The sequence below is a fragment of the Dipteris shenzhenensis genome, chromosome 8 (assembly GCF_047967505.1).
Source record: "Dipteris shenzhenensis isolate YYH24624 ecotype China chromosome 8, Dip_SZ_1.0, whole genome shotgun sequence".
Classification (NCBI taxonomy): domain Eukaryota; kingdom Viridiplantae; phylum Streptophyta; class Polypodiopsida; order Gleicheniales; family Dipteridaceae; genus Dipteris; species Dipteris shenzhenensis.
The window spans coordinates 8,932,493-8,945,906 of NC_141603.1; the positions used below are offsets into that span (position 1 = coordinate 8,932,493).

General features: G+C 42.9%; 1 protein-coding gene across 1 annotated transcript in view; it reads right to left on the bottom strand.

Annotated features, from left to right (window-relative positions):
* Window positions 1–629: 629 nt before the first annotated feature.
* LOC147899065 (uncharacterized) overlaps window positions 630–13,414 on the bottom strand; it is a 205,116-nt gene continuing 192,331 nt past the window's right edge. The window contains exons 19-20 of the mRNA XM_087378640.1: window positions 1,250–1,373; window positions 630–1,153 (exon numbers count right to left, since the gene is read on the bottom strand). Coding sequence (XP_087234766.1) covers window positions 1,061–1,153; window positions 1,250–1,373 — 217 coding nt within the window. The 3' untranslated portion in view covers window positions 630–1,060. The remainder of the gene's footprint in view (window positions 1,154–1,249; window positions 1,374–13,414) is intronic.

Genomic DNA, 13,414 nt, shown 5'->3' on the forward strand with positions numbered 1-13,414 from the left:
TTAGAGACGATCCCAATTGAGGTGATAATGTACACAGAAGAATCAGCTACTTTGGGGCACCAGTTCACCCATTTTCCCTCAAGGAAATACCAATTGATTTATCAACTCCACAGCATAGAATACCCCCAAAGCCTACTCATGAGCTTGTGAAGTTAGCCACCCCTCTACTGATGCAGGACCAGGTCAGTATACAGTTCCCCCAAAGCGTACCCTTGAGCTGTGAAGTTCGCCACCCCTATACAGATGCAGGGGCCAGGTCAGTATGAGCCATCGCACATATATCAATAACAGACAAGGTACATCAAGGCACAGTTAAAGGCAGTAGCAATTTTCAGACAGGCTGTGCAAGAGAAAAATCTGATTTGCATTGACACAATCATCAAACATCCAGAACCAGAAACAGTGAAGTATCTAAAGGTTCACAGGGATATTTACTACAGGATGTATCAAGCTAATAGAATGCGCACAACTCCCAAGCTCGAGGTGGACAAAGCACAATCCCTTTGTCTGGCAACCTCAAAATTAGATCACTTTTCAACAGATTAGTAATGGCCCAATCTTTTCATAGCTTCATTGTTGTGACTCATCCCATAAAACGAGCTCATGATGTTGAATAACATGGATTACAACCTATCTATACAATCCAGATGTATGATGGTGACAACAAAGATCCTCAAGCAACAAATCATACTTGAGTTCTAAGGACAATAAAGATCAATATGTTGATATTGTGGGTACAAACAGATGGCTTTCCTTGCTCCCCACATGCCCTTGTCTTCACATCTAGTGGAGAGGCTATCCACATATATCATCAATGCCTCGTACAAATTATGGTTCTCTTTACAGCATTGTGGTGGTTGAGATGAGGATAGATAAAACATCCGTCTTCACTAGCGATATAGTGTGTACATATCCTATCATATGTAACAAGACACAGTGAGAGGCACATTTCATTCCTTGGAAATATGAAGATAAATAATTAATGGACAGCATTCGTCCCTTCTGCTTGGTATTCAAACAGCTGTGAGTTGATTAATTCCAATCACCACAACGTCCTGCATTATTTGCTTCCTCCAGAAGGATCTTTGAGATTATTCTCATGGGCCTTCTCTTCAGTGATTTGCTTCTTGATTTTTTGAACGTCAATGTCTACCTGAATGAGTTGTAAACTCATCAAATTAATTCCAGACATAACCTAAGGATATGTTGAAACGTCGAAGAAATCTTGAATATGCAGAACGAATTTCACCTCTTTAATTGCATGCAGGAATGGTTCTTTTGTTTCTTTTCTATTTGTTGTCAGCAAGTATGTCTGCCGTTTCCAAAGCACAGTGTCTACATGTTTTTTGTGTACTAATGCAAGCTCTAATGCCCTGCAAGAAGGACAAACAATAATATAGGTGCATGAATTGATACTATTAGCTAAGTTTTGGATGTTATAAACACATGTAATATTTAAAATAAAAATTTATCTAGAAGTTATCAGTAGACATTTATGGCGTGTAGATAAAAATATAAATTTTCAATGAGAAGTTGGAATTTGTCTGACCATGTCTCAAAATAAACTACACACATAAGGAATCTAGCACACGTGTATCCCATCAAGAAACACAGATAAAAATTTAATGAAAATTTATCAACAAATTATTGCTACAGTTTTATACCATGTAGAAAACATTGAGAAAAGATATCACTATAGATACAACTTCAACCATCATTGTGCTATGTGGATAGCTGTTCTTGTTGCTTCCCCTTCCTTGTTGGGATATTTGTAATCAAGGGCTTGCTCTAAGGTGCATGTGTGCATCTAGTAGCAATCACATGTGTGTGTGTGTGTGTGTGTGTGTGGAGCAGTCCGTTTGTTCTCCTAAGACTCATGGGGGACTGAATATTCTCAATCTTCAGTTTCATATGTTGGCAAGAAAGAGCACCATGATTGCTGATTTTTTTCAGCAAAAACAGCCATGGGCTATTATGCTAGCAGCTATGTGTGGTAACATGAAGTTCCATGCATATGGGCATTGGATTACAGATCACTGGGAAGCAGTTATGTCCACATTTCAGGGGAAAATTCCTGGTTGTCCTGTTTCTACTGCTTTTATTTATGATTGGAAAAGAATTCTCTCTTATGCTAAATGGTCAGGTGCTTCTTCCCATCATGGTAATTCTCTTCGCTTGGAAAGCATCCATTGGAGCAAGGTGTTTGAATCTCCTCTTGCTGTACAGGCTCCTATTAAAGCATATAATCTTATGAAATTGGGCATAAGATTTGTCGGAGATGTTGTGGATCAACATGGTTATGTGCTTTCATTTCCACAAGCTTGTAGGACATTCCCCTTGGGTCTGCATCATAGGCCCATTTGGAGAATACTTACAATTATGTTGCATCCATTTGTTCCTGTTCCTCCACTGTTTGTACAGGATAGATTACTGGACTGGAATCTGACTTTCTTATCTCCCGATATCTGCTCACTTTCAATGCATAATCTGGCCTCCTCGATGGTTTACAGATTTCTTCTTCCACCACCATGGATTGATAAGCATGCAAACACTCTTTGGAATTTGGATAGACCTTTATCTTGGTGGCAATCACAACTCAAGAAAATTTGGAAAGCTAAATTGCCATTGAAACAGAGGCTTTTCTTTTGGAGATGTATTGTGGGAGCTTTTTCCATTGGGGTGAAATTGGCAGCACGTCGCATTGCTTCCCCTTCCTGCCCCCATTGTTCTCATCACCGTGAGACAGTTCCCCATTTGTTATGGTCTTACCCGCACTCTCAGATATTGATCACTCATGTCTCTCATTTGCTGCGGCTTTGGTTTCCCTCTATCAGATTCAGGAAACTCTTCTGGATGTTTGGATGCTCCTCAGCTTAGATGTCTCCATTCTTCCTTTTCTTTCACTGGGCTCATTTTTGGGTACTATGGACTATTTGGACACAGAGATTGCATTCTAGGATGGGACAACAGTTTCCTCAGGCATATGCTTTCTTCAGAATGTCCCTTAAGCAATCTCTATATGATAGTTATGCTGCGAGGGACCTGGATGCTACTAGCCTTGAAGTGTTTTCTGACTGTTTTTGAGTTCTTCCATTAGGCTCTCTTTTGGAGTCTAATGTCATGTACATTGATCTCATGTTAATAATATAGTTACTGGTTTCACCAAAAAAAAAAAAAAAGTATGTGTGTGTGTGTGGATTCCACCCACTCAGTTTGTTCATCATCTTGGTTACCCTTTGGGGTGGGAACTCACTCACCAACAACAAACTAATTGGGTTTTGGCTAAGCTTCAGAAAAAGCTTGAGTATTGGAAACTGGCAACCTAGCCTTTGCACGTTCGTCTTCGAATAGTGCAGTCCATCCTTGTGGCATATATTCAATTTTACTTGCCATTGATCATGTTCACTAAGGCAGATCTTACATCTTTCATGTCTGTCTTTATGGAAATCTTCTGGCAATCCAAACATGGCAGGAAAAGTCTCAGGCTGCTTTCGATGCATCACATTTATTCTCCCAAGATGCATGGTGGATTGAATGAACATCACGGATATTCATATGCATATCCTTGCCCACAGGGGGAAAATGTTGCTGCAATTTCTACAAGGTGATCAGCCTTGGGCTCTTATGATTAGATCTTTGGTCACTCATACCAGTATTTCGCGTTTGGTCATTGGCATCTCGATCAATGGGATTTCTTTTTTGGCTGCACTGATGGCACTTTGCCTGGCTGCCCTTTTGTCTCCCGCCCGCTTCTTGACTGGAAGCATGTTCTTTCTCATCTGGAATGGAATGGTCAGCAGTCTTTGCTTGGGAATTTGTTGAGAGCTGAAAGCATTCACTGGTCAAAAGTCTTTCAGCCTCCCTTGGCTTTACAGAAACCTCGACGTTCCTACTTTGTCTCGTTTAAAGGCATCACCTCGGTTGCTGATGTTATTGATGATGCTGGTACAATGCTCTTTTTTGCTCTGGCAGCTACTAGATATGAATTGGGATCTCATTATTGTCCTTTGTGGCAACAAATTACCTCTATGCTCCGATTCCTCCTTTGGAACTCCAGACCGGCTGGAAGATTGGACTTTGACTTCTCTAGGATCCTCTTCTCGTCTTTTGAGGCTATCTCAGATTATTGTGCCTGCATTGTATAAATTCCTTTTGCCTCAACCTTGGGTTTCAAAGAGAGGTGATTCTGTTTGGCAAATGCATCACCCAGCCAAGTGGTGGAGGAAAAGATTATAGTCACTTTGGACCTATAAAGTACCGCTTCGGCAACATGTTTTCTTTTGGCAAGTTCTTTTGGGAGTGTTTCCATCTGGACAGCTATTGGCTCATCGACACATTGCTCCTGCACTTTGCCAGAGATGTTCTGCTTCTTTGGAGACTGTGCCTCACTTGTTTTGGCATTGTCCGTGCTCTCGTGAGTTTTTTGATCTGCTTTGACAGCGCCTGCGAGTGAGATTCCCATCTATTCCATTTGGGAAATTCTTCTGGCTATTTGGGTTTCATCCATCCAGACCGGAGTTTCATCTTTTCTTCGTTTGGGTTCACTGCTGGGCACTATGGACTTTATGGACATATAGGAATTGGAAAGTCTTTGGTGATCCTACTTTCTCTCTGTTTGGCTTTTTCAGGCGTTCTCTGCAGCAATCTTTCTTTGATTGCTTGTAGACCCACTGCATAGATCACGAGGTCTTTTTGGCATATACCGAAATTTTCAGTTGATGTAATTGTAGCACCTTGTTTTGAGGTTGCTACTCATGTAATATAATCAATCAAAGATTTCACCCAAAAAAAGAGTGTGTGTGTGTGTGTGTGTGTTCTGTAGTGTGGTGTGTGTGTGTTCTCTCTATAGTAATGTGTGTGTGTGTGTGCGAGAGAGCTTAAGGAGATGCCGATGGAGAGCTTCATCAACAGTCTACGTCTCCCACAGCAACGATATTTCCTGCTCACCTTGGTTATCGTCCACTCTTTGGTTTGCTGATTGATTCGATATCTCTTCCTGCTCTTTAAGCTTCTCCATTTTCATCAGTTCTACGACGCCCTCAGTGTCCGTCTGTAAATCGACGCTGCTGTCTCCTTTCCGTTTTTGTTCAACCAGTTTTATTCCGCAGCTTTTGTTGGTCTCTACCCACCCGAAGTGTCTCTCCCACGTAGCTGCTGAAACCTGCCCCGCATACCTACTATCTGCTTTCCGTATCTATTCGCCGAATTCTATTATGTAGCTTCTATTGGTCTCTACCCACCCAGCATGTCTCTTTTGCCGCTGCTGATACCTGACCCACGTATCTGCTGATTTGCCCCTTCCTTCCTTCCTTTCCTATTTCGATTTGCAACATGGATAATGCTGCTCAAATGATTGCTTACACCCGCAAGGCGCACTCCTCAGAAGCAAAATGACAATGCTATGAGGCTTCAACATTTCAAGTTACAAGTGAAAATGTCAACATGGATGATGCCACGTATGTATACAACATGCTAAAAGATGATTTTCAGCTTACTCGACAGCATTGGACTGATGCAAACACCTTTGACTAAGGTGAAATTGAGCTTGCCCTCTTTGGTGGATCCCTTGAAAACACTCTCACAAACAGCAATAATCATCTTCTTCCCTGGAAAATTGCCTTCTACAAGTGATGTTGGACAGTGGATTAATTCCCTGCTTGAGGGCTCTTTTGTGAAAGGGGTGTATTTTGCTTCAAGAGGCTTTTATGAAGTTCACTTGTTGGATGCCCTTCAGAAGCAACGCATGCTAGAGATGTCACCTTTGTTCTATGGCAGACAGATTGTTCATGTTATGCCCTGGTCACCCAACAAAGACTATCAGAGCCTTATTAAGCATAACTGTCCAGTTTGGGTAGAGGTGGTTGATTTTCCTGACTACATGCGTCCACAGTTAGCTACCATTGCATGTAGACACTTGGACAAGTTATATGCAAGCCTCGCAATGTTGGCAACGCGAACAGGTTTTGCATACTATGGGACACAGATAGAGAAACACCATCCTCTATAGCATTTGAGATTGATGGTATCAATCTAGGGGAGAAATATTTCAAATTGAAATGGAGTGCTTTTGCTGGTGCTTGTTTCTCATGTCATAAGTTTGGACACCTGGCTTCTGAGTGTCCCTCTGTATTACATCAGCCACCTCCTGCTCCCATATCAAGGGACACTGCTCCTATTCAGCCTAAGGAGGGGAAAAAAGTTATTAACAAGCCTGGTGAGAAGAATGCTAAACCTGTGACACAAGCCATTGACAATGCTCCAAAGTTTACCTGAGGCTAAGAAGATCTCCATTTTGGACTTCCAAAGTAAAGTTGTTTTCATCCAACTTATTATTGTGATCAAGAATGATTAAATGTTACGAAAATTGTATTTATATACATCACTTGCTAGGGATACAGGACAGACAAATGCAGCCTCCTCCTCACAGACATCTCTTGAGGAGCCTTGGAATATTGTCATCCAAAGAAGATGCCAATGCTTTTGCAACTTTAGGTGATGCAGATGCCATGGCTGAGACATAGCAATGTTGGCTTTTTTTACTTTGATTTTAGATGCTTTCTGCTTTTGTATATACTTGTGTTCCTATCATATGTACATCCCATTATGATCACTACAATCAAGTGTATTACCTATAACATACATGGCCTCTGTAATAGAAACAAATGGAGGCTGTTTTGGAGTTATGTTATGAGGCACCAGCCTGACGTGATATGTCTGCAAGAGCATAATCAACATGCTATGGCTGGAGATGTTAGTTACTTTGGAGGATATGATATTTTTTATTCAAGTGACTCTGACTAAGCATGCCATTATTATTTTCTTTCCTAGACGTATGCTTGCTGCTCCAGATGTGGGCAATTGGTTGACTAAAGCCCTGGGTGGGTGTTATGTCAAAAAAGTCCATTATGCAACGAGAGGTTTTATTGAGATCATCATGGCTGATGAAGAGCACAGACAGGTTTTGCTAGAGCACTCTCCACTCTTCTATGGCCAGCAGATGGTCCATGTCTCGCCCTGGTCTCCTACCAGGGATTATCAAGCATTGATTCGACACCACTGCCTTTTATCAGTAGAGGTTGTGGATCTTCCTCAATGCATGGCGTCTCTATTGCCAAAAATTGCAACTTCTCTTGGCAAGGTGGTTTGTCCACTAAGACCAAATGGCAATTCGAATCGCTTTTGCATTTTGTGGGACACAGATAATCCCACCCCGGCTTCTTATTCGGTTACTATAAATAATGTTTCCATGGGGAGTGCTTTTTATAAGCTGAAATGGGGGCTGTTTGCAGGAGCTTGCTTTGAATGCAAGCAGTTTGGGCATATGGCTTCACAGTGCCCTTCTCGAGCTCCCAAACTATCAGTGCAAGCGGAAACAATCCCGCCTCCCAAGTAAGAAATTAAATGCCTCTTCTATGATGAAAAACAAAGGGGTCAAACAGTTTTTTGCTATCCAAGATAAAGGCAAAGCCCCGGCTGCCTCGAATGCTCCAACGCCTCTTTCTATGGCTTCGGCATCTCAGCCTCAAGCGAAGGGTGAAAATTTGGATGAAGCATGGCAAACTCCTCGAAAAGTTCTTTCTCCTAGGAGACCTTTGCCATCCAAGACTTGGAATAGTGCATCCTCACAGGACAAAACCCCCGCTGAAAATTCTGGAATTGGTTTGACTTGGGCAGAAGTCACTGCAAATCGTACCCTCTTTCCTGAAGAGGAAGTTGTTGCTCTCTTGTCTTCTCCTCAAGTTGATTCTTCTTCTCAGGGCAGAGGCCCTGACCTTGAGGTGGAGATGCCGACATAGTCAGCTTGTTTGTTTGTTGTATATACTTATCCTATATCTGTAAATATGCTTGACCACATCCAATGCGTTACACTCAATGTACACAGTTTGTGTGATCGTAGAAAGTGAAAACTTGTGTGGATGTATATCAGATAATTGCAGCCAGACATAGTGGCTTTGCAGGAACATAATCAGCACATGTATGCTAGTCACACAGGACACTTTGCTAGTTATGATATTTTTTATGCTGGAAAGCACTCTCTGGAGTAGCTTTTTGGGTGAGGCATGATCTTCAGCCCGTTGTGGCTCTAAATGATCGCCATGGTAGATGGATTAGTATGCAATGCCTCATTCAAGGAGAAATATTTGAATTTGCATCGGTTTATGCTCCTCAATCTTCCAAAGGTCGAGCATTGATTTGGGATGCCATGCATAATTATCCGTGGAGACACTATGCATTCATCTGTGGTGATTTCAACAATGCTCTACAACCAGGAGATAATACATCGGGCCACACTCATATGTTGGCTTCTGAACAACAGGAATGGTATGACTTTTTAGTTCAGCTGCTTTTGGTGAATCTTTGGAAGGAATTACAGCCCACACTCCCAAGCTATACCTTTCAACACAATGCTCAATCTTCCTATCAGGCACGCCTAGACAAATGGTATCAGATTGATCCGCAGCATTGTGATGCCTTTACTTGTCAACTTTAGGTTGATCATGCCTTCATGTATTCAGATTACCTTGCAGAAGGCTTTTGTTGGTGAATAACAATTATCTGGAACATGCTGATTTTAAAGCTATGGTTTCTGATGCCATTCAGCCTCTCTCTTCTCATATGCTTTTTTATCTGGATTATGCATGACATGCTTTTGTTGCTCGAATGCAAGCTGTGATTCGGTATTATGGTAAATCATTTATGCAAGCCACATGGGAGACTATTGTGCATGCTAAACTCACTTGCCAGAGTTTGACTAAGCTTAGTCACCTTCGGCCTTTTTCTTCTTGTGAAAGCAAGCACTTATGTCAGGCCAAATTTTGCCTCCAATCAAATGATTGAAGAAAGCTTGCTAAATGGGAAACCCGATCTCGACAAAGGGCTTTTTTGGATAAAGACCGCTCTTCGAAGCAATTTTTCAAAAGTTTGCATTACAAACAACAGGCTGCAAATATTTGTCAGGTCCAGATGCCTCATGGTTCTTGGTCATCATCTCACTCTGAATTTTGTGTGCAGCACTTCTCATCTCATTTTGGGTATGTGGACTTTCCATCTCCTGAGATTTTGTCTGCATGTCAGCTTCTTTACAACATGTCCATCCAATTCTTTCTCAAGCTCAAGCTTTGGAGCTGGAACTTCCCTTCACTGTTGAATTCTTTCTTGCTTTTTGGGATAGCCTCAAATCCCCTCTCCTGCAAATGGCTAATTCAGCTTGGGAAAATCAGCAAATGCCCCTATCATGGAAAAAGGGACTAATAAAGCTCCTTCCTAAGAAGCAGATTTCCGATTTTATCACTGATTGGAGACCAATCACGCTCATGCCAGTCATTTACAAGATCATAGCTAAAATGCTTGTTGACCATATCAAAGGCTATCTGCATGATGGGCTGCATCCTTCTCAATATGGCTTCGTTCCTCGTAGGCATATCATGGACTATATTGCCAATGCTTATGTTGGGATTAAATATGCCGAGTACACATAGCAGGATGTTTTGCTCTTACAGATTGACATTGCCAAAGCTTCTGACACAGTTCAATGGGAGTTTATCTCGCAAACAATGCGATCCTTGGGCTTTGGAAAAAAATGCAGCAGGTTATTTATTGGCTCTACAGGGATAGCAATGCTGCTTGTATTCTTTCTGGAGACATCTCGAAAGAATGGACACTTCGTAGTTCGGTTCGTCAGGGCTGTCCCCTTAGTGCCTTATTGTATGCTATTGCTACTCATCCTATGCTGCAATACATTGATCATCTAGTGGCTACAGATTCTCTCCATGGTTTGGAACTGGATGAAAATCGCAGCATGGTTGCTCAGGCTTACGCTGATGATTCTTTCTTTACTCCAAGGAATACTCTGCCTCATCTTTCTGCTTTGATGCAAGCTCTTTGAGTTTATGGTTTGGCACTCGCCTTCATGTTAACTTTCAAAAGTCTAAGCTGCTCCCATTGCGTCTTAAAGACTGGCAAAGTCTCTTATGGCTAGGGGAGATCATCCCACCCACTCAGTTGGTTCGACACTTTGATTATCCTTTGGGCTAGGGACTTTCGACAGCAAATTAATTGGGTTCTAATCAAGCTCCGGAAAAAGCTTGACTATTGGAAATTGGCAACCTGGCCTTTACACGTTCACCTCCGAATAGTGCAGTCCATACTTGTGGCGTACATTCAATTCTATTTACCTTTGATCATGTTCACCAAGTGTCACGGGGACGTGAAGTTATGAACCGTGACTAACTTTGGCTTTGGGGGCTAGCCCAGGGGAAGAGACACTTCCCAGAAGTCCCTAGGTGCACACACTAGGCCTACTTGCTAGGGGCAAGGCAAGGCTTAGAGAGGTCTTAAAGTTAGGCCCAAGGAAACCAATGTTTCATTGGTTAGAAGGGGTTAGGATTTTAGTGTGAGGGGCAAACCAATGTTCCATTGGTTTGCAAGGGTTAGAGCTTTAATGAGGGGGCCACGTGGCATTCCCTCATGCACTACCTACCACCTCTCCTTTCCTTACTCCTCTCCTCAACGTTACGGGAGGTTCTTCCTACGTTTTTGGAAGGAAAAAGGTTTTGGCACGCTTTCCAAAGCGCCCCCCCCCCCTCGCATTTCTTGGGGTTTGTCACGCATTTCGAGGCAGCTGTACGGACTGCAAAGGCCTCGTACGGACTGTACGGCCCATTGGTGCTGCTGTACGGGATCCAAGGCAGATTGTACAGCCTTTCAACGCATGCTGTACGGGATCTTTCAAGTTGCGCGAATCCCAAGGCTGATTGTACGGAGTTTCCATCGCTGCTGTACCTGCTGTACGGGCTGTTTCACGACTCCCAAGGCAGGTTGTACGGATGTTAATCTGCTGACTGTACGGACGGATGCACGTTTTTCTAGGCTGATTGTACGGACTTTTCACATGCTGTTGTACGGGATCCAAGGCGGACTGTACGGAAGATTTTCCTGCTAGTACGAGTGATTTTGCTGGCTGTACGGGCGTTTCTTTGCTGGCTGTACGGACGTCATTAATGCTGCTGCAGCTGCCCGGAATCCAAAGGCTGTTGTACGGCCTGCTCAGCTTCCCTTTCCTAGCCGTGATCCTCTTGCTCTTTCTCTCTCTTTCTGATTCCAGCTTGTAATCTCTCTCTGCTTCCCCTCTCCTAGCTGCCAGTTCCTCTTGCTAGCCTCAACACTGGATGTGTCGCTGCTGGAGGTGTTTCGGAGCTGGATTGAAGTCTGTTGAAGCTGGTTTGAGTCCTCTGGTCGCTATCCTTGTCATGTGATTGCATTTAGAAATTTTTGGGAAGTGTCTGGATGCCTGGTCATTCACAGTTGGTTACAGTCTTTGTGGAATGCTTGGCTACTTTTACAGTTGCTCATGGACAAATGGTGAATGCCTTAGCTTTGCCTTGGCACTTGGGTGCTAGTGTGTGCACTAGGATGGAATGCAGTTTATAGCCAAGGTTTGGCTTGGAAAGTGGAATTGCCCGTGGGGCAGAGCACAAGGGAGAGCCCTTGTTGTATGTACCAATTTCATTCCTAAAGAAATAAATAAATACCGGAAGGGGCGCCAAGTGTTTGGGGCCAGTGTGGTGTCTTGTACTTGGTTTCATTGAGCAGGGGCACTCTAGCCTCCATCCAGTTATTTCTCAAGTTGTTTCTAAGTGGTATTGTTTAAAGTTAAGTGGTTGGAAATGATGCAATGTGGCTGTGAATAATGAAAGTGCAATGCAAGTTATGGTCTACTGCCCTTTAGGAAACTGAAGGCCGGTTACAGTGGTTCCCAAGGCAGATTTTAATTCCTTTATGTCTGTCATTATGGAGATCTTTTGGCGTTTCAAACATGGCAGAAAAAGTCACAGACTGCTTTCGATGCATCGAATTTGTTCCCCTAAGATGCATGGTGGTTTGAATATCACTAATATCCAGGTGCACATCCTTGCTCACAAGAGGAAAATGTTGCTGCAATTTCTGAAAGGTGATCAAGCCCTAGACTCTCATGATTCAATCTTTGCTCACACATATTAGTACTCCTGCTTTTGGTCATTGGCAACCCACTCAGTGGGATTTCTTGTTTGGGTGCATTGATGGCACTTTGCATGGCTGCCCTATGGTCTCCAATTTGCTTCTTGACTGGAAGCATATTCTGTCTCACCTGGAATGGCATGGTCGAAAGTCTCTGATGGGCAATTCTTTGCGGGCTCAAAGCATTCACTGGTCAAAAGTTTTTCAGCCTCCGCTTGCTTTACAGGAACCTCGCCGTTCTTACTTTATTTCTTTTAAAGGGATCAATACTATTGCTGATGTTATTCATGATGTTGATGGCTCTATGCTTCCCTTTTCTCTAGCAGCCACACAGTATGGTTTGGGTTCTCATTATCGTACTTTGTGGCAGCAAATCACTTGTATGCTTTCACCTTTGGTCCCGATTCCCCCTTTGGAACTCCAGGATCGATTAGAGGATTGGACATTGACTTCCCTTGGGTCCTCCTCTCGTCCTTTGAGGCTATCTCAGATTACTGTGCCTGCATTATACAAAATCCTTTTGCCTCAACCCTGGGTTTTAGAAAGGGGTAATTCTCTTTGGCGATTGAATCGGCCAGCTAAGTGGTGGAAGAAAAGACTGCGGGAACTTTGGGCATACAAGGTTCCACTTCGGCAACAGCTTTTTTTATGGCGAGTGCTTTTGGGAATTTTTCCATCTGGACAGTTGTTGCTGGCCTATAGTCACATTGCTCCTGCTTTATGTCATCGGTGTCTGATTTCTCAGGAGACTGTGCCTCATTTATTTTGGCATTGCCCTTCTTCTCAGCAGTTTCTGGATTCTCTTCGACAGAGGCTACTCTTCTCTTCAGGAAATTTTTATGGCTCTTTGGTTTTCATTCACAGCAGCGACCAGAGTTTCATCTTTTCTTTGTTTGGGCTCGCTATTGGGCACTTTGGACTTTATGGACAGACCGCAATTGTAGAGTCTTTAGTGATCCCAATTTTTCTTCGTTTGCTTTCTTTAAGCGTTTTCTGCAACAATCTTTCTTTGATTGCTTGCAGACTCGCCAGATCTTTGATTGCTTGCAGACTCGCCAGATAGATCAGGATGTATATTTGGCTTATACTGAGATCTTTAGTTGGGCATCACTTCTGTTGCTGCTGTTATTCATGATGATGGCTCTGTGCTACCTTTTTCTCTGGTAGCTACACGGTCTGGCTTGGGCTCTCATTATCGTGCTTTGTGGCAAACAAATTGCTTATATGCTTTCGCCTTTTGTTCCGATTACTCCTTTGGAACTTCAGGACAAGTTGGAGGATTGGACTTTGACTTCCCTAAGGTCCTCTTCTCGCCTGCATTGTATAAAATCATTTTGCCTCAACCTTGGGTTTCAGAGAAAGGAAATTCTATTTGGCGAATGCATCGCTGAGCCAAGTGGTGGAGAAAGAGATTACA